At 39.8% G+C, this 21,410-nt stretch overlaps 1 protein-coding gene and 1 pseudogene across 1 annotated transcript in view; both read left to right on the top strand.

The window, feature by feature from the left end:
- The window catches only part of MYO3B (myosin IIIB), a 372,706-nt gene that overhangs the window by 114,255 nt on the left and 237,041 nt on the right, over positions 1-21,410 (top strand). The window contains exon 7 of the mRNA XM_068543930.1: positions 902-967. Coding sequence (XP_068400031.1) covers positions 902-967 — 66 coding nt within the window. The remainder of the gene's footprint in view (positions 1-901; positions 968-21,410) is intronic.
- On the top strand, positions 8,269-8,422 carry LOC137764877 (large ribosomal subunit protein eL39-like; annotated as a pseudogene).

Here is a 21,410-nt window from a genome sequence, read left to right as displayed (position 1 = left end):
ATACAAAGGTGTATAATGGGTTTAAGATTTACAGTCATAATTCAGGTGTGCAGAAATGTAACTTGCTTCATTTGCTGAACTTGACTTGCTCACAAACCCCTATTTCTATTAATAGCTAGAAAGAAAAAATTCTGATCAATTAAAGGTAATGTCCCTTCTGTTTTAAAATTGATTCTCTTTGGATAAATATTCAGCCAAATGCAGGGTTCTTACTTTTTCCTTTTCCTGCCTTCCCACCAGGAAATGGTCTGGTTACCAGAGTCTTTCCACAGTTCTCTAGTTCTCTTGGACCGCCAGTGCTTAGTTATATTAGGTGTCTGTCCTCCTTGCTACCCAGGATCTTCTTGGGGTCTGAAACTTGTCTTAGTGGTTTTGCTTTCTCCAGTACCTATTGCAGAGGTTGACATATAGGAAAGAGTTAAAAATGTGACCAGTGAATTTATAAGTATACTTTAATTGCATCACATAATTAATTCAAATGGTAGTATAATGATCTGAAAATCCTGTAAAATTAAAAGTCTATTTCTCTCAAGCCCCTAGGACTTGGTTTATAGCTTTCTTATGGCGCTAATAATACTCAGCTCTCAGTTATAGTGGCTGTGTGCTTGCCTCACCCTTCATTACAGTGTCTGCTCCTTGAGGAATGTTGTTGATCTGTGTAACCCTCAGAGGTCCTGCATAAAGCCGTGGACATGGTTGGCCTTCAGTCAATGGAAATGAGCCACTAAATGAATAGGGGCTGGCACTTTGTAATTTACCACTGGTGAATGACTCTCACCCAGGAAGAAATAAGAATAGATTTTATCAGAGCTATTTAGAACAATATCAGTAAAGGCAAGTTGATATTTTGCTTTTAATGGAACCCTTTCTTTGTAAGAAAAAAATTGCTTTTATTTTTCAGAAATCCTCCACCTACTTTACTTCATCCGGAAAAATGGTGTGAGGAATTCAACCACTTCATTTCACAGTGAGTATTTCTTCCACTGAAAATTGCTCATCCAGCAAGTCCTTGGACAGTGATTGGAGAAGTCCAAGGTGTGGAACTGACTTGGCGCTAGAAGTTGTTATGCCTTCTAGCGCATTATGACACAAAATTTGTTCCAGTAAATGATAGAAGATGCCCCTGCAGGATTTGAGAAATAAGGAGTTCCATTTGACTCTTGGTTATAATCAGTTCTTCTGATCATATGTGTTACATTTATCTGACTCTGCTCTGTCCTGGGGCAAATATTGCCAGTGGGTCTTGTTTAATAAGGGAGGAGACTCCATCTAAAAATCTGACACCCACACTTGGGCCAGAGAGGAGACAGAAGGTGGCAGCGTTCAGTAGAGGTTTGCAGCTTGGAAGTTGGGCTTTGCTTTAGGATCTGTGCTTTGGGAGCAGGGCTCCAGTTCCCAAGATGATTGAGGGGCCAGAGTAAGATCTCAGGCCTGGGGCTCCAAGGTGAGGAGCCCCAGCCAGGGCTCAGAGTGTGGAGAACAAGACGAAAACCCAACTGATGGGTGATGTTCCTGGTGGGAGCTCTGTTACCAGGAACTAGGCAGTATTGCATGGGACTAAGACAGGAACAGAACCAACAGCAGCACCAACAGGGTGGTGACTGAGTGCTGGGAACATGAGCTTTTGGCCTGTCCCCTGGCAGAGAACCACACTGGTCCTGACTCTGGGGAAGATGCTCAGTATGTTGGAGGGGGCTATAAAGACCCCAAGTAAGGGTCCTGGTGAACTGCGGGGGCAGGAATCTAGACAAGGCCGTTACAAGCCATATCCCAGCTAGGAGCTGGGAAGAGGTGCTCTCAGTGTCTGCTGTATCAAACACAGGGTCCAGAGGTCATGGGAGGAGAAAAGAAGTGACCAAAATAGCTGATAAGCAGGAAGTAGGGAAGGGTCAACACAAATTTCTCTAAATTATACCTATGTGCATACTTAGCTTCCACCAAGATGCAGCGCAATGAAGCAGACTGGGTCTCTTGATCGCCTTCCTTAAACACAATACAATCCCTTGTTCGCAATTCCAAAATCCAAAGAGCTCTGAAAAATGGAAGTTTTTTTTGTACTTGAGTCATTTAGCTGCAAGCCCTGACCTTATGTGAACTGATTTGGTGGCAACACATGACCTAAACTGAATTGAGGCTATTTATAGCCATTATTTATCCTACTCAGTGTGAATATTCATGTGAATTGCTGCAGATATATTAATGTGTTTGATTACAGTGTGCTGCCCCAGATCCTGCTGAGGACGTTACATAAAATACAGTAAATGCACGGGTTTACTTTTCTAAAATTTGATAAAATTCTGAATTCCAAAACATATTTGGCCCCAAGGGTTTTGTATAAAGAGCTGTGAACCTGTGTTTCATTTTCATTTCAATGCAACATAGTTCAAGGTCCCTGAAATTTTTTGATTGTCCAGTCAATCCCTCCTAGCTTTTTGCCATCTTCCTCAGGAGAGAGGAGGGGTAAAGAACGCCAAGAATTCTACTATGCAAGGCTGTGTCGGAATGTGACCATGAAGTTCAAGGCCAGGGATGGAGGACATTTCCTTGTCCCTTCAGTCCCCACTCTGATGTTTCTGCAGTGACTGCAGAATGCAGAAGCAGCCCCAAGTCAATGGTGGTGACAGTGGGCAGTGTTGAGAGGAACAACAGATAACAGCAGGAGGGATGACGCTCCCGTAGGAGCAGAGGAAGAGCCACTTCCTGATATTTGGAAGCCAGAGGAGGAGGTGGAAGGCCCTGGAGTGCTAAAGACATCCTGGTGGCTGGGAACACATTTCAGATCACCCCAGGGGAAGAAATCAGGGACTAGGGTTCCAGTGATTTTGCTGACAAAGGCTGGAGCCAAAGAGTTTTCCTTTTCATTCCATTGCTGCACACAGATGCCCTTGACTGACCTTCTCTAAGCTGCTGGCCTGGAAAACCACATTACATATTCACAGATACGCTTTCCTATACCAAGCTCTCGTGATGCCTCTAAAATGTGACTTGACCCACTCACCAAAGTTTGGTTTCTGTATACTTCTTCAAGAGTATGTTTGTGTTCTTAAACTGAGCACAGTATTGCTTGGATAGATTTGGGAATAAAGGTACATAATTGATGATAGGGTTGGGACTTTCAGGGTTAAATACAGTATAGAAATCCCTCTCTACTGTTGATTTTTCTTTATGGCAAATCCTGTTATATGCCATTTAAATCTGCTTATGTCTTCCCCAGTTCTGAGAATTCCAAATGCGCTCATTCTGAGTTGCTTTAGACTTAGAATAAGTGTTGATACTAGAATGGAGGACTCAGCATAGAAAACAATGCCTTTAGTGTGCATACATCAAGGGCAAAGCAAAAGTATCTTGTTGAAACTACAGAGTAGAGTGTCTGAAGAGGTTCTAATGAACCAAGGAAGGTAAATAGAAATTAAGTGATTGTGTGCTTTATTACTAATTTAAGATATGGAAAAATGTCATCAGTCTTCTATTTATTTAATGACTTGTCCTTATTGGTTTTATTAGTGAAAATATTATATATTTTAGGTGTTCATAGATTCTTTCCTGACCTCAGCCCCCCAGTTCTGTTTTCCCCATAACATCTGAGATTCTTCAATCATGAGTTTTCCTTTTACAAGATTTTTAGGAATGTAACTATCAAGATTAGGAAATAATTATTATATTTTATATTTTTAGGTAGAAAACTACCCCCTATTCCCAAATAATGTCCTTTGGTTTCATAAAGGAGCCAGACTACCAAATGTAATTTTAATTTTCTATTTCATTCTATTTATTCAAATCTCTAATTAAATGTAAACAAAGACACTCACTGGGTTAGAAATGTCTATTTAAAGAGAGAGCCTTGGTTTACTTTTATACTTACCTTGCTCATATTGGGAGGGAAAGGGAAAAAGGATGAAGGATTAAGACCTCCAGATTATAAAATTTTCATTGTTGCTGGGACTGAGGTGGGAAGATGGTTATCTGGTAATTTAGGAAAAGTTTTTTAGCCTGAATTATCCAGAAAATTTCTTCAATTCCCATTGTAAATGGGGCCACAGTGCATTGTATTAGAGTAAACTAAACTGGTTCTTTCTAAAGAACAAACAGGACAAGAAAATTTTTAACAGCTTTAAAACCTTTAATACCCTGTCCCCATGTGACTGCTGAACCATAGCAGAGTCAATTCAGTAATTTCAGTCTTTCTTGGTCCATGATGGTCACCACTCACCAGCTGACCTTATGGCTTCTCATTGTTGCTGCGGGGGTCTGAAGGGATTGACCAGGCTGCAGCCCATTGATCACAGCTGTGTAGACAGGGGACAGTGTGTGTGTGTGTGTGTGTGTGTGTGTGTGTGTGTGTGTGTGTGTGTGTGTGTGTGTGTGTGTGTGTGTGTGTGTGTGTGTGTGTGTGTGTGTGTGTGTGTGTGTGTGTGTGAGAGAGAGAGAGAGAGAGAGAGAGAGAGAGAGAGAGAGAGAGAGAGAGAGAGAGAGAGAGAGAAGAGAAATAAGTACATGGGTGAGAGCAGAGGCAGGATGTAAGTACCAGGCTATGGCTTAGTGTTTTTCAGACGTGTTTCCAGCCTTCTTAATTTAGAGACAGGAGGAGAGATTTTAAGGTCCAAAATCCTATTAGTAAACCTATTTTGAGGGTTAAAAAAAAAAAAGAAAGGAAACATCAGCCTGTTTGGTTTTGAACCTTTGGTCGTTAGTGATAATTGACTCATTTATATGTGTTAGTTATGCATTTGTCAAAGCATGACTCCTGACAGCTTAGTTATGATAAATTAAACATGATGCTCACATAAATTCTGCACTGCTTTTTATCCATATGGTAGGACGCTGCTTGATGTTTTTTGTCACCTCTGTAATGTGTGGTTGGCTTTGTGGCAATTTCATTATCAGCCCTTTCCCCTTTGGCTAAAGCTATTTGCATAACAAGTTTATCTGGTTCAAGTCCCAACCAGACTTCTGTATTGTCAGGAGGCTCCATTCAGAAGTAGCCTTTTGATAGGATAACAATTTTCCTTTGGCAGCTTCAGCTTGGTCCTAAAGGATGTCACTTCTTTTTTCAGTTCAAACTAACTTCAGGTCTTTGGACTAAAAAACAAAAATAGTTTCCCAACCTTTGGCCAAAAGGTATCTGTGAACTATGCTTTTTCATTTTGCCTCTAAAACTTTTGGGGTTTTATTAAGAATTAGATTTAGGACTTCATCAATGGCTCTTGAGCTGACTAGTGAGACAATAAAGATGGATTTCTCTTCGTCAAGGGCAAATCCACCAAGAGCACTATGGCTGCTCAGCTTTGGACTCAGTGATGACTTGAGCTATATGGTTGCCCACGCACACACTGCTTTCCAGGGTTGGCTGGCTTGAGCAGCTAAGTGTGCAGGTGTGTCTGCTTCCTAGGGTGAGCATCATGGTCGAGCCCTGCCATTTAGTCATGAAATGTTGAGGCGACCTTTCCTATCCCTGCAAATGACATTAGAATGGCTATAAGCAGTTGCACTGAATGTTAACAAGGTGAGATCACTCTAGCTACTAAAGTACTAAAACAAATGGGCGTTTGCATAAATTTATTCCTTAAAAATTGAAACTCAGACCTGGAACATCTGCTTTTCTCTAGGCCTGAATGTTTATAAAGGTAATCATTTTGGGGTGGTTGATTCCTTGACATTGAGTGTATTCCCTTCAAGGCAACAATTCTCAGTCCTTTGCCATTCTCCATTTTGTGTTTCAAGGCAGCTTAATTCCACATAGGTTTATAATGTCAATGAACAACACGCCTGGAATGATAAATATTCTAACTCAGAAATTGATAGGATTCCACAGATATTCTTGGCTTTTTAAGTCCTCATGGATTCTCAGATGGCCATGCACAGTGTTAATACTTCCTGAGTAGAAGGATACAGTAACCTTTATTTACATTACTTCACAAATTGGTAATTTTAATTAAAATGAACAGTAGTATCTCCAGTGACAGACTCTCTCCATTTTAGATTTATTTAGCCAATGATCAGCTATTACGGTTTCTTGAATTAATTAGCATCTCTTGAGCTATAGGGAATTGGTGAATTAATAAAAACTCATGGAGAAGCTAAAAAAAAATTCTAATTTAAAAAAACCCCAATTCTCCTCTCACCTCTAAACATACATTGATCAATATACTTATAAATGCAACCCAACTTCTTTCTCATTTTGAAAAATTGGGATTTTTTTTTCCTTTATGAGGAGAACAAATAAAGCTGTGTGTTTCAAGGTTATATCTCCCTGAAGAGCATCTACTTTAGATTACCTAATAGATCATCTAAAGACACCGAGGGCCTGATTAGATCTCACTTGTACTCCACTTATAAACTCAGCTGGTAAAATCTGCTTCTCTCATGGTATAAACCAAGAAGTGACTCAGTGTGACTTGAGGTTTGAGTGCAGTATCCACACATACCTGGAATATACTGTTGTCCTGGGAACCGTGGCAAAGACAGGTTTAGCCTCATCCAAAATAAGCAAAATGCATAATAAAGTAGGTGCTCCAGACTCTAGCCAGCATATTCTGTTTATTTCCCACCAAATGCTGAGTTTAGATCTTGTAAGAAATCAGGTCTGTAGCATATGTCATAGATTTCATATTAGTCCTTGTGGCACATTATGTTAGGTGACTTTTATTATTTTTTATTAATTTTTATTGGAGTGTAGTTGCTTTACAATGTTGTGTTAGCTTCTGCTATACAGCAAAGTGAATTAGTTATACATATATATATATAGCCCCTCTTTTTTCAGATTCCCTTCCCATTTAGTTCACCACAGAGCACTGAGTAGAGTTCCCTGTGCTATGCAGTAGGTTCTCATTAGTTATCCATTTTATATAAGGTAGTGTGTATATGTCAATCCCAATCTCCCAGTTCATCCCATTCCCCCCTTCCCCCTTTGGTAACCCAAGTTTATTTTCTACATCTGTGACTCTATTTCTGCTTTGCAAATAAGTTCATCTGTACCATTTTTCTAGATTCCACATGTAAGTGATATGATATTTGTCTTTCTCTTTCTGACTTACTTCACTCTGTATGACAATCTCTAGGTCCATCCATGTTGCTGCAAATGGCATTATTTTGTTCCTTTTTATGGCTGAGTAATATTCCATTGTATATTTGTACCACATCTTCTTTATCCATTCCTTTGTTGATGGACATTTAGGTTGCTACCATGTCCTGGCTATTGTAAATAGCACTGCAGTGAACATCGGGGTGCATTCATCCTTTCAAATTATGGTTTTCTCCAGATATACGCCCAGGAGTGGGATTGCTGGGTCATATAGTGGCTCTATTTTTAGTTTTTTAAGGAACCTTCATACTGTTCTCCATAGTGGCTGTACCAATTTACATTCCCCTCGACAGTGTTGGAGGGTTCCCTTTACTCTACACCCTCTCCAGCATTCATTGTTTGTAGATTTTTTGATGTTAGGTGACTTTTAGATAAGGTTAGAATGTACTGTCTGTACCATTTATTCCATAATGGCTTTTCTTTCTTTCTTCTTTAAAAAAAAAATCTTACTTGAATTTCATAATGTAAATCAAAAAGAATCTGCAGTTGAAATAAGCGAGTGGTGGTGAGCCCTGCGCTGTCTGTATGTCCACGCACCTGGTGTGTGTGGGCTGGGGGTGGGGAGATGGGGGTGTGGCTCACACATCCTCCACAGCCTGTTCCCCCTCAGGCCCTCCCCGCATGCTGCCTGGCTGATCATCAAGAAGACGCAGCTGTGGAAGAGCAGTGTGTGCGATCCAGCTGTGTCACTTAATAGCTCTGTAACCTGGGGGGAAGTATTTAACCTCTCTGACCTTTGCTTTTCAATTGTCAAATTGGGGCTGAGAATACCTGTCTCAGAGGGTTACTCTAAAGATTAAATTATATAATGTGTATGTAGAACCTGGCAGATAATAATAACTAACATATGTAACTCTTACTCGTGCCAGGCTCTGTTCTCTGCACATCATACAATTTGCTTAATCCTCACAATCCTATGAGGTAGTTCTAATATTATCCCCACTTTACAGAAATTGAGGTTGAAAGAGTCCAAGAGTCCCAAGAGCACAGCTATTAAGGACTGGAGCTGGGATTTGAACACCAGAAGACTTGCTTCGTATATATTCACGCTCAGCCAACCGTAGCTGTTATTTTTATCATCCTTTGCATTTGGCCATACCGCTATTCTGAAACTGCTTTTTTGAAAGTGTCACTGGCTCCCTCCCTTTCCCTGCCATCGTGGGGTATGCGGTTGACTCTGTTCTTCTCACAAGACTTTCAGGATCAAGCAGTTCCTGGCCAAGAAACAAAGGCAGAATTGTCCCATTCCATTCCCTAGTGGATTCACATGGAAAAACTGGTCTTAAAGTCAGGGATAACTCTCAGAGGAGACATTGGAGAAGAACCAAGCTGGGTCTGTAAGGAATCACACATGAGATGGCACACATGGTGATGCTAAGGCCACTGACGTCTTACCCCATCAAGCTGAAAACATCACCGCTATCTGGACAGTTGGACATTTGTGAGGAGGCTATTATTTTTCTCTTTGTTTCTTTGCCTTTGCACTAGTAGGTTCAGTAATAAAGTGTGAGACCTTTTGTTTGGAAAAAAAAGAAAGTGTCAATGACCTCCTCATCTTTGACACCTCTGGAATATTTCAATCTGCTGTCCAGCTTCTCTTTATTTAGACTTCAGCTCACTGACTTTCACAGCTCAGGACACACACACACACACACACACACACACACACACACACAGACACACACACACTCCTCGGCTCCCTTCTCAAGGGCAACAGCAGAGCCCCTCAAGCTCAGCCTGAGAGACCAGCCCCAGCAGGAGTCAAACAGAAGCACAGACAGCCCTAGCTCTCCCCACATCCCAGCGCACACCTTGTCTAGGCTGAGGCCTCTACCTCTGCTATCTGCTGGCCACACCTTTCTTGGTAAGGAGGGAGCAGTGGGGCAGGAAATGGCTGCCAAGACCCCGGGAAGCAGAACCCACAGAGCATGACAGCTAACTATGGGAGGAGACAGGTGCTACAGAGAGGGAAGAGTTAAACATGACTCCACTGTCTTCAGCATGGGAAAAGGTCTTTTCAGAGAATACATGTTGGGGAGATTAAGAGCACAGGATCTGAAGTCAGGTTGTATTCTAGCACTGCCACCGACATTTTTCACCTTGAACAAGTTATTTAACCTCTCTGAGCCTCAGTCTGTAAAATGGAAGTACTAATTCTTAACCACTTGGGATTAAGATCAAGTCTGCTGTGATAGAAAATCCCAAATAACAGTGGCTTAAACAGGGTAGATATTTATTTCCTCTCACATGAAGTAAGCTGGGAGTCAAACCATGCATGTACTGCTGGTCTGACAGGGTATGTGGCAACCACCCAGACTCCTGCCCTCGTGCTGCCCCATTAAGTGTTGCTTCCATTCCCAAGGGCACCTCATGGGCCAAGATGGCTGCTGTAGCTCCAACATTTATGGGCAGATGGAAGGAGAGGAAAATGAAAGTTTCCTTTCTCTAAGAAGATTTTCTGGCAGTTTCATACAATATATTGTTAGCTGCAATTTATCACGTGGCCACACCTAGCTACAAAAGAAGCTGAGAAATGCAGTGTTTGGGCAGGGCAGCCACAGGCCGAGGTCGGTACCAGAGCTCTGTCCCTATGGCAAGTGGAGAGTGTGTAGACAGATAGCAGTCTGGAATCATGCTCCTTTATAGAGTGTTGTAAGAATTAAGTGAGATACAGACTGAGAGCTCAGCAAATGTGAGTGATCATGATAAATATTGTAACTTAGAATAGTGGTGACGTCAAGAGATGAGGGAGTCAGGAAGCAGAGCCAGGGGGTTCTATGGGGTGATGAGTCAAAACAGAGGTGGATCTTGAGGAAGGGCAGTCATGATCCCCCACCAAGGCTGACCTGTGGCCTCGGAGAGATGAGGAAATTAAGGACAAGTTGTGAGCATGGAGTGGCCAGGTTCACACGCCTCCTGGGTCTTCTCCCAAGGGCTGTGATGTTCTTTTGGTTTGATGGTAAGCCCCAGATTCCTGCCTGCTCCTCCATTCGCAGGCCACTGTAGTTTCCACTGTGGAGTTTCCACAGACTCCGGTGAAAAAGCACATCTGGCTCAGAGTCAGTAAGAATTTTAATTAAAAATGGAAATGAAGGCTCATGTCATAGTACTACATTCTTCCAACCCACTGATAATTTCTGGCAGGGTTAAAAATAACAGACATCACCCTTTGGCACTAAGGAGGAAAAGGCTGCTTTTTATTTATTTATTTTTGAATTGTTGAATGTTATTTTTAATACAGAAGGTTCTTATTAGTTATCTATTTTATACATATTAGTGTATATATATTAATCCCAATCTCCCAATTCATCCCACCACCACCCCCCCACCACTTTCCCCCGCTTGGTGTCCATATGTTTGTTCTCTACATCTGTGTCTCTTTTTCTGCTTTGCAAACCCGTTCATCTGTACTGTTTTTCTAGATTCCACATATATGTGTTAATATATGATATTGTTTTTCTCTTTCTGACTTACTTCACTCTGTATGACAGTCTCTAGATCCATCCACGTCTCAACAAATGACTCAATTTTGTTCCTTTTTATGGCTGAGTAATATTCCATTGTATATATGTACCACAACTTCTTTATCCATTCGTCTGTCGATGGGCATTTAGGTTGCTTCCATGACCTGGCTATTGTAAATAGTGCTGCATTGAACAATGGAGTGCATGTGTCTTTTTGAACTATGGTTTTCTCTGGGTATATGCCCAGTAGTGGGACTGCTGGATCATATGGTAATTCTATTTTTAGTTTTTTAAGGAACCTCCATACTGTTCTCCATAGTGGCTGTATCAATTTATATTCCCACCACAGTGCAAGAGGGTTCCCTTTTCTCCACACCCTCTCCAGCATTTGTTGTTTGTAGATTTTCTGATGATGCCCATTCTAACTGGTGTGAGGTGATACCTCACTGTAGTTTTGATTTGCGTTTCTCTAATAATTAATGATGTTGAGCAGCTTTTCACGTGCTTCTTGGCCATCTGTATGCCTTCTTTGGAGAAATGTCTGTTTAGGTTTTCTGCCCATTTTTTGATTGGGTTGTTTGTTTTTTTAATATTGAGCTGCATGAGCTGTTTATGTATTTTGGAGATTAGTCTTTGTCCATTGATTCGTTTGCAAATATTTTCTCCCATTCTGAGGGTTGTCTTTTCATCTTGTTTGTAGTTTCCTTTGCTGTGCAAAAGCTTCGAAGTTTCATTAGGTCCCATTTGTATATTTTTGTTTTTATTTCCATTACTCTAGGAGGTGGGTCAAAAAAGATCTTGCTGTGATTTATGTCAAAGAGTGTTCTTCCTATGTTTTCCTCTAAGAGTTTTATAGTGTTCGGTCTTACATTTAGGTCTCTGATCCATTTTGAATTTATTTTTGTGTATGGTGTTAGGGACTGTTCTAATTTCATTCTTTTACATGTAGCTGTCCAGGTTTCCCAGCACCACTTATTAAAGAGACTGTCTTTTCTCCATTGTATATCCTTGCCTCCTTTGTCATAGATTAGTTGACCATAGGTATATGGGTTTATCTCTGGTCTTTCTATCCTGTTCCATTGATCTATATTTCTGTTTTTGTGCCAGTACCATATTGTCTTGATGACTGTAGCTTTGTAGTATAGTCTGAAGTCAGGGAGTCTGATTCCTCCAGCTCCTTTTTTTTTCCCTCAAGACCACTTTGGCTATTTGGGGTCTTTTGTGTCTCCATAAAAATTTTAAGATTTTTTGTCCTAGTTCTGTAAAAAATGCCACTGGTAGTTTGATAGGGATTGCATTGAATCTGTGGATTGCTTTGGGTAGTATAGTCATTTTCACAATATTGATTCTTCCAATCCAAGAACTTGGTATATCTCTCCATCTGTTAGTGTTATCTTTGATTTCTTTCATCAGTGTCTTATAGTTTTCTGAGTACAGGTCTTTTACCTCCTTAGGTAGGTTTATTTCTAGGTATTTTATTCTTTTTGTTACAGTGGTGAATGGGAGTGTTTCCTTAATTTCTCTTTCTGATCTTTCGTTGTTAGTGTATGGGAATGCAAGTGATTTCTGTGCATTAATTTTGTATCCTGCAAATTTACCAGATTCATTGATTAGCTCTAGTAGTTTTCTGGTGGCATCTTTAGGATTCTTTATGTACAGTATCATGTCATCTGCAAACAGTGACAGTTTTACTTCTTCTTTTCCAGTTTGTATTCCTTTAATTTCTTTTTCTTCTCTGATTGTCGTGGCCAGGACTTCCAAAACTATGTTGAATAATAGTGGCGAGAGTGGACATCCTTGTCTTGTTCCTGATCTTAGAGGAAATGCTTTCAGTTTTTCACCATTGAGAATGATGTTGGTTGTGGGCTTGTCATATATGGCCTTTATTATGTTGAGGTAGGTTCCCTCTATGCCCACTTTCTGGAGAGTTTTTATCATAAATGGGTGTTGAATTTTGTCAAAAACTTTTTCTGCATCTATTGAGATGATCATATGGTTTTTATTCTTCAGTTTGTTAATATGGTGTATCACATTGATTGTTTTGCATATATTGAAGAATGCTTGCATCCCTGGGATGAATCCCACTTGATCATGGTGTATGATCCTTGTAATGTGTTGTTGGATTCTGTTTGCTACTATTTTGTTGAGGATTTTTGCATCTATATTCATCAGTGATACTGGTCTGTAATTTTCTTTTTTTGTAGTATCTCTGTCTAGTTTTGGTATCAGGGTGATGGTGGCCTCGTAGAATGAGTTTGGGAGTGTTCCTTCCTCTGCAATTTTTTGGAAGAGTTTGAGAAGGATGGGTGTTAGCTCTTCTCTAAATGTTTGATAGAATTCACCTGTGAAGCCATCTGGTCCTGGACTTTTGTTTGTTGGAAGATTTTTAATCACAGTTTCAATTTCATTACTTGTGATTGGTCTGTTCATATTTTCTATTTTTTCCTGGTTCAGTCTTGGAAGGTTATACCTTTCTAAGAATTTGTCCATTTCTTCCAGGTTGTCCATTTTATTGGCATAGAGTTGCTTGTAGTAGTCTCTTATGATGCTTTGTATTTCTGTAGTGTCCATTGTAAGTTCTCCTTTTTCATTTCTAATTTTATTGATTTGAGTCCTCTCCCTCTTTTTCCTGATGAATCTGGCTAAAGTTTTATCAATTTTGTTTATCTTCTCAAAGAACCAGCTTTTAGTTTTATTGATCTTTGGTATTGTTTCCTTTGTTTCTATTTCATTTATTTTTGCTCTGATCTTTATCATTTCTTTCCTTCTACTAACTTTGGGTTTTGTTTGTTCTTCTTTCTCTAATTTCTTTAGGTGTATGGTTAGATTGTTTTTTTGAGATTTTTCTCATTTCTTGAGGTAGGATTGTATTGCTATAAACTTCCCTCTTAGAACTGCTTTTGCTGCATCCCGTAGGTTTTGGATCATCGTGTTTTCATTGTCATTTGTCTCTAGGTATTTTCTGATTTCTTCAGTGATCTGTTGGTTATTTAGTAACATATTGTTTAGCCTCCATGTGTTTGTGTTTTTTTCCCCTGTAATTGATTTCTAATCTCATAGCACTGTGGTCGGAAAAGATACTTGAAATGATTTCAATATTCTTAAATTTACTGAGGCTTTATTTGTGACCCAACATGTGGTCTGTCCTGGAGAATGTTCCGTGTGCACTTGAGAGGAAAGTGTAATTTGCTGTCTTTGGATGGAATGTCCTATAAATATCAATTAAATCTCTCTGGTCTATTGTGTCATTTAAAGCTTGTGTTTCCTTATTAATTTTCTGTCTGATGACCTGTCCATTGGTGTAAGTGAAGTGTTAAAATCCCCCAATATTGTTGTGTTACTGTCGATTTCCTCTTTTATAGCTGTTAGCAGTTGCCTTATGTATTGAGGTGCTCCTATGTTTGGTGCATATATATTTATAATTGTTATATCTTCTTGGATTGATCCCTTGATCATTATGTAGTGTCCTTCCTTGTCTCTCATAGCAGTCTTTGTTTTAAAGTTCATTTTATCTGATGAGTATTGCTATTCCAGCTTTCTTTTGATTTCCATTTGCATGGAATATCTTTTTCCATGCCCTCACTTTCAGTCTGTATGTGTCCCTAGGTCTGAAGTGGGTCTCTTGTAGACAACATATATATGGGTCTTGTTTTTGTATCCGTTCAGTGAGCCTGTGTCTTTTGGTTGGAGCATTTAATTCATTCACGTTTAAGGTAATTATTGATATGTATGTTCCTATTACCATTGTCTTAATTGTCATGGGTTTGTTTTTGTAGGTCCTTTTCTTCTCTTGTGTTTCCCAGTTAGAGAAGTTCCTTTAACATTTGTCATAGAGCTGGTTTGGTGTGCTGAATTCTCTTAGCTTTTGCTTGTCTGTAAATCTTTTGATTTCTCCATCAAATCTGAATGAGATCCTTGCTGGGTAGAGTAATATTGGTTGTAGATTCTTCCCTTTCATCACTTTAAGTATGTCATGCCACTCTGTTCTGGCCTGTAGAGTTTCTGCTGAGAAATCAGCTGTTAACCTTATGGGAGTTCCCTTGTATGTTTTTTGTCATTTTTCCCTTGTTGCTTTCAATAATTTTTCTTTGTCTTTAATTTTTGTCAATTTGATTACTGTGTGTCTCAGTGTGTTTCTCCTTGGGTTTATCCTGCCTGGGACTCTCTGCGCTTCCTGGGCTTAGGTGGCTATTTCCTTTCCCAGGTTAGGGAAGTTTTTTGACTATAATCTCTTCAAATATTTTCTCTGGTCCTTTTTCTCTCTCTTCTCCTTCTGGGACCCCTATAATGCGAATGTTGTTGCATTTAATATTGTCCCAGAGGTCTCTTAGTCTGTCTTCATTTCTTTTCATTCTTTTTTCTTTGTTCTGTTCTGCAGCAGTGAATTCCACCATTCTGTCTTTCAGGTCGCTTATCCCTTCTTCTGCCTCAGTTATTCTGCTATTGATTCCTTCGAGTGTATTTTTCATTTCAGTTATTGTAATGTTCGTCTCTGTTTGTTCTTTAATTCTTCTAAGTGTGTTTGTTCTTTAATTCTTCTAGGTCTTTGTTAAACATTTCTTACGTCTTCTCGATCTTTGCCTCCATTCTTTTTCTGAGGTCCTGGATCATCTTCACTATCATTATTCTGAATTCTTTTTCTGGAAGGTTTCTCCACTTCATTTAGTTGTTTTTCTGGGGTTTTATCTTGTTCCTTCATCTGATACATAGTCCTCTGCCTTTTCATTTTGTCTGTCTTTCTGTGAATGTGGTTTTCCTTCCACAGGCTGGAGAATTGTAGTTCTTCTTGCTTCTGCTGTCTGCCCCTCTGGTGGATGAGGCTATCTAAGAGGCTTGTGCAAGCTTCCTGATTGGAGGGACTCTTTTTTTTAAGTGGATTCAAAATGTATAACAGTGTTTTCAAATATAATAAATCATTATAGATTCTCTTGGTCTTTCATCTCCTTTTGGGTATGTGTGTGGCTTCTGGTCACCTCTCAGTATTTTAATTTGGAACCTCCTAAGGTCATCAGGTGTATGATATAGCTATCATACCGGGTTAATGAGTGGGGGAAAAAATCCTGTAAGTGATTTTTGATGTGAAGGACTATTGGATGTTTTTTTGAAAGAAAAATTTTATTTAAAAGGCTATATTTTAGTGAATAGTGAGACTTCTTGCCTTTAAGGGAGGCCCAAAACTTAAACCCTTAGGCTCAAGCGGTGCTCCTCACACATGTACAGAAAGTCTGGCCTTGATCGCCCCATGATATGGGTTGAATCGTACCCCTAAAACTTCATATGTTGAAGTCCCAAGCCTCAGTATCTCAGAATGTGACCTTATTTGGAAATAGGGCCGTTGCACCTATAATTAGTTAAGATGAGATCATGCTGCAGTAGGGTGGACCCCTAATCCAGTATAACTGGTGTCTTTATAAAAAGAGGAAATTTGGATACAGACACACCCAGAGAGAACATCATGTGAAGATTGGAGTTATGCCATCACAAGCCAAGGAACTACTAGAAGGTAGGAAAGAGGCCTGAATAGATCCTTCTCTAGCACCTTCAGAGGGAACATGGCTCTACTCATCTTAAGTCTTGATCTCAGACTTCCAGTCTCCAGAGCTGTGAGAGAATAAATATCAGTTTGTGGTGCTTAGTTACAATAGCCCTAGGAAACTAATGTAGCCCATGACTTGGTGGTTACATGACCTTAAGTCATTTGATCTCTCCAGGCCTCTGATTCCTAAGCTGTGGGTTAGCAATGTCTGCCAGTGAGGATAAATGTAAAATCCTTTAATACATACAGTTTCGTCACAACCTCAAGTATTAGTATTACACCATAAAGCCATAGTGTATTTTCATTCTTCCTTTTCTTTCTTTCCTTCCTTCCTTTCTTCCCTTTCCCTTTTTTTCTGTTGTTTCTGTTTTTGTTTTTTTAATATGTCTCAAATGTTAAGGGTTTATGTTAAATTCCTCCTCCCAAGCCTACTGCCCAATAGTAAAAGAGGGATACTTCTGTAATATCAATGATTTGCTGGCCTTTATTGAGGACTTCAAGAACCAAATACACTTTCTGCACTAAGATTTCATGGTCACATGTACTTCTCTGAGAGGAAGCAATTACAATAGAAAGAGGTGGCAGATTGGTGTCATCTTGCATCCCACCACTAATCACCTGATCACCTTCCTAGAATACTGTGTTAGAAGGATTCTGAGGCCACCTCCAGGACAGAGGATTATGATCACTTAGTGATATTTGCTGTGAGCCTGAACTGGGGTAACTGTAGCTTATAGAGTACAGACTACAGACTTAGAGTTCACATTTCTTTTTAATTATGACCATGTTCTCTGCTATGTGAAAATCTCTGTTCTTGGCAAAACTTATTCCACCAAGGAAAGCAAAGAAGGCTTACACTCAACTAAATCAGGTGTATCCTAAAACGTACTTGAGAGTTAAAATAAAAGTAGTTGAATAAATTTGGGGTTGTATGTGTGAAGAGTACAGACATTAATCTTAAGGATTTATTTAAAGCTTGTCATGTGTCACAGTGAAATGGAGTTGACATGTGTTGTTTCAGTGACTCCTCACTGCTGCCATATGAGGCAGGTTACTACTCAAACGGGGAGCTGAGCATCTTAGGAGTTAAGTGACCAGCCTGAGCTCTCACAGCTGGACCTGCTAGAAACTGGCAGAGCTAAGAGTCAAACCCAGGTCAACATCATAGTCCAATATCTGTTCTGAGCAGGCTCATGACGCTGCAGTGCGTGTGTGTGTGTGTGTGTTTAATTGAGGTGAAATTCACATAACATAATATTAACCATTTTAAAGTGAACAATTCAGTGGCATCCACAGCGTTGTGCAACCACCACTTCTATCTAGTTCCAAAACATTTTAATCATTCCAAAGGAAGCTCTATACCCATTAAGCAATTACTCTCTGTTTCCACCTCTCCTCCAGCCCCTGGCAGACACTAATCTGCTTTCTGCCTCTTCTTTCTTTATGGATTTACCTAGTCTGGATATTTCATATAAATGGAATCATATAATAGATGACCTTTTGTGTTTGTCTCCTTTCACTTAGCGTGTTTTTGAAGTTCATTCCTGTTGTAGCGTATATCAGTATGTCATTGCTTTTTATGGCTGAATGATACTGTATGTATGTTTTTGAGGCAGAATGTCAGCAGCCACCCCACCACCTTCCTCCACTTGGAGATATGAAGAGGACCCATGTCTAGCTGCTCAGATACCTCCTCCGGTTACCCCCCGTCAGTCCGTGCATAATGCCAAGGATGACCAGACTGTTGAAATACCAGGCATTCGCCCTTCTTCTTCCCCTGTACCCATATAAAGTAGGAATGTTTGGACATGGTCTTCTGTCCCCCTGGATGTCCCAAAGAACCCAGAGGCTCTAGAAGTGGGAACATTGACTATAGCCTAGGGTAAGTGGTTTCCCCTATTCGCTCCCAACCTAGGGTCATAGTTTTGCTATCTGGCTTCTTTTGGGTGCCTAGATATTCCATCATACAGGACTCAGCTCTGTGCTGTAACTAGGGCAACAGCTTTTATGTTATTTTCCTTGGTTCTACAACTACGATCATTGCAAACCATCCTACCTAAGATCTTTCTGAAAAGATCATGATCAGCACGATCTTTCTGAAACCTCAAACTGTTCAAGTCATGCCCTCCTCACAATCATGCTGTGGCTCCCCATTGCTCAAAGCATACCTCAGAACTCTTCAACACACAAGGTCATTCAGGATAGACTCTATATGTCTATGCAATAGCATTCTCTCCTCCATACTCCCTGCACATTCTAGCAAAGTTGAATAAGTGGGGCATCCCCTGACTTCCTAAGTTGAATTAGGTCCCTTTCCCTTATGCTTTCATGTCAGCATGCTGCCCTTTACAGACCTTCAAATAAGGAGGGGAGAGAAGCAGGTCAAGCCATTCTGAAATTATTTGTTTGTGCATCTATCTCCCCACTCAAACTTTGAGTACCTTGGGAGCAGAGAATGTCTTTTCTGCTTTGTATCCCCAATATCTGGCACAATTTCTGGCACATTGCAGGAGCTCAGTAAGCACCAGTTCCTTTTGAAGAACCAAGGATCCTAGAGAGGAGGTGATATCTTCAAAATTATACACAGCATATGATGCACCTGGTTAGAAGTTGGATGTTATGACTCATGATCTTTGGACAATCTCTTCTAGACACAAACATAATATTAAGGAAGAGTATGAGGGGTGGAAATGTGGTCAAATGTACCCCCCCAAAACACATGCACTTTCTCAAAGCAAAAATAAAATTGCAACTGTCAGAAACATGATAGGATTGTTAAAAGTGAATGATGATGGCTACATGGTTAGCTGTCGATTCTTTTTTTGGTTGCTTTGGATATATGGAAATGACATCAAAACAAATCCTCTCCCCGGTGCTCTTAGTGGTTATTCCTCTCCAATAACCTCTGCCCATTCCTCTCCATTTCTCCCATCTTCTTTCCCCTGACCCCAATCCACTTCTATTATTTCCCCCCATCATATCCTTTATCACCTGGTTCAGAAGTCCAGGGAAAGTTTGAAAAGGAGCCAGTTCTGAACCCAGGATTAAGAGAAAAAGCTATGTTCTCATAGCTCATGATGTTTCAGGACCACAGTCAGTGACATGACATTCTACAGAGCTGGCAATTTCCCCCCTCCCCCCACCTTTTTTTTAAATTGAAGTATAGTTGATTTACAATATTATATTAGTTTCAGGTGTACAACATAGTGATTCAACTTTTTATAGATTTACTGCATTTAAAGTTATTACAAAATAATGTCTATATTTCCCTGTACTGTACAATATGTCCTTGTTGGTTATTTATTTTATACAGAGTAGATTGTATCTCTCAATTCCACACCCCTATTTTGCCAATGCCCTCTTTCCTCTTCCCACTGGTAATCACTAATTTGTTCTCTATATCTGTGAGTCTGTTTCTCTTTTGTTATATACGTTCATTTGTTTTATTTATTAGATTCCACATGTAAGTGATAATATATTTTTCTTTCTCTGTCTTATTTCACTAAGCATAATGCCCTCTAGGTCCATCCACATTGTTGCAAATAGCAGAATTTAATTCTTTGTTTATGGCTTAGTAATATTCCATTGTATACCTGTATATACCACATCTTCTTTATCCATAATCAGTTGATGAACATGTAGGTTGCTTCCATATCTCGGCTTTTATAAATTATGCTGCTCTGAATTTTGGAATGCATCTATCTTTTTAAATTAGTGTTTTCATTTTCTTCAGATATATACTCAGGAGTGGAATTGCTTGATCGTATCAAATGGTGGTCCTATTTTTAGGTTTTTGAGGAATTACCATACTGTTTTCCGTGGTGGCTGCACCAATTTACATTCCCACCAATAGTGTACTAGGGTTTCCTTTACATCTTCACCATTTGTTGTTTGCAGACTTTTTGATGATAGCCATTTTTTTTTTTTTTAATTTATTTATTTATGGCTGTGTTGGGTCCTCGTTTCTGTGCGAGGGCTTTCTCTAGTTGTTGTGGCAAGTGGGGGCCACTCTTCATCGCGGTGCGCAGGCCTCTCACTATCGCGGCCTTTCTTGTTTTGGAGCACAGGCTCCAGATGCGCAGGCTCAGTAATTGTGGCTCACGGGCCTAGTTGCTCCGCGGCATGTGGGATCTTCCCAGACCAGGGCTCGAACCCGTGTCCCCTGCATTGGCAGGCAGATTCTCAACCACTGCGCCACCAGGGAAGCCCGATGATAGCCATTTTGACAGGTGTGAGGTGATATCTCATCGTGGTATTGATTTGCATTTCTCTGATGATTAGCGATGTTGAACATCTTTTTTTGTGCCTGTTGGCCATCTGTGTATCCTCTTTGGAAAACTGTCTATTCAAGTCTTCTGCCCATTTTTTAATTGGGGCCTTTTAAAAAATTGAGTTATATGAGCTGTTTATATATTTTGAATATTAATCCCTTATTTGTCATATCATTTGCAAACATTTTCTACCATTCCATAGGTTGTCTTTTCATTTTGTTGATAATTTCCTTTACTGTGCAAAAGCTTTTAACTTTAATTAGGTCCCATTTCTTTATTTTTGCTTTTGTTTCTTTTGCCTTGGGAGGTAGATCCAAAATAATAATGCTACAGTTTATGTCAAAGAGTGTTCTGCCTTTGTTCTCTTCTAGGAGTCTTATGGTTTCTAGTCTTACATTTAGGTCTTTAATCCAATTTGAGTTTATTTTTGTATATGGTGTGAGAAAATGTTCTAATTTCATTCTTTTACTTGTAACTGTCCAGTTTTCCCAGCACCACTTATTGATGAGACTGTCTTCTCCATTGTATATTCTTGCCTCCTTTGAAATAGATTAGTTGACCATATATGTGTGGGTTTATTTCTGGCCTCTCTATTCTGCTCTGTTGATCTATGAGTCTGTTTTTGTGCCAGTACCGTGCTGTTTTGATTACTATAACTTTGTAGTATAGTCTGAAGTCAGGGAGGGCGATGCCTCCAGCTTTGTTAGTTTTTCTCAAGATTACTTTGGCAATACAGGGTCTTTGGGGATTCCATATAAATTTTGGGATTATTTGTTCTAGTTCTGTGAAGAATGCCATGGGTATTTTGATAGGGGTTGCATTAAGTCTGTAGACTGCTTTGGGTAGTATGGACATTTTAACAATATTAATTCTCCAACCCAAGAACATGGGATGTCTTTCCATTTCTTTGTATCATCTTCAGTTTCCTTTATCAATGTTTTATGGTTTTCAGAGTACAGGTCTTTCACCTCCTTGGTTAATTTTATTAGTGGATATTTTATTCTTTTTGATGTGATTTTAAATGGGACTGTTTTCTTGCTTTCTCTTTCTAATAGTTC

The sequence above is a fragment of the Eschrichtius robustus genome, chromosome 5 (genome assembly GCF_028021215.1).
Source record: "Eschrichtius robustus isolate mEscRob2 chromosome 5, mEscRob2.pri, whole genome shotgun sequence".
Classification (NCBI taxonomy): Eukaryota; Metazoa; Chordata; class Mammalia; order Artiodactyla; family Eschrichtiidae; genus Eschrichtius; species Eschrichtius robustus.
The sequence above is the reverse complement of the archived record's forward strand: the minus strand, read 5'-3'. Positions and strand labels throughout refer to the sequence as shown.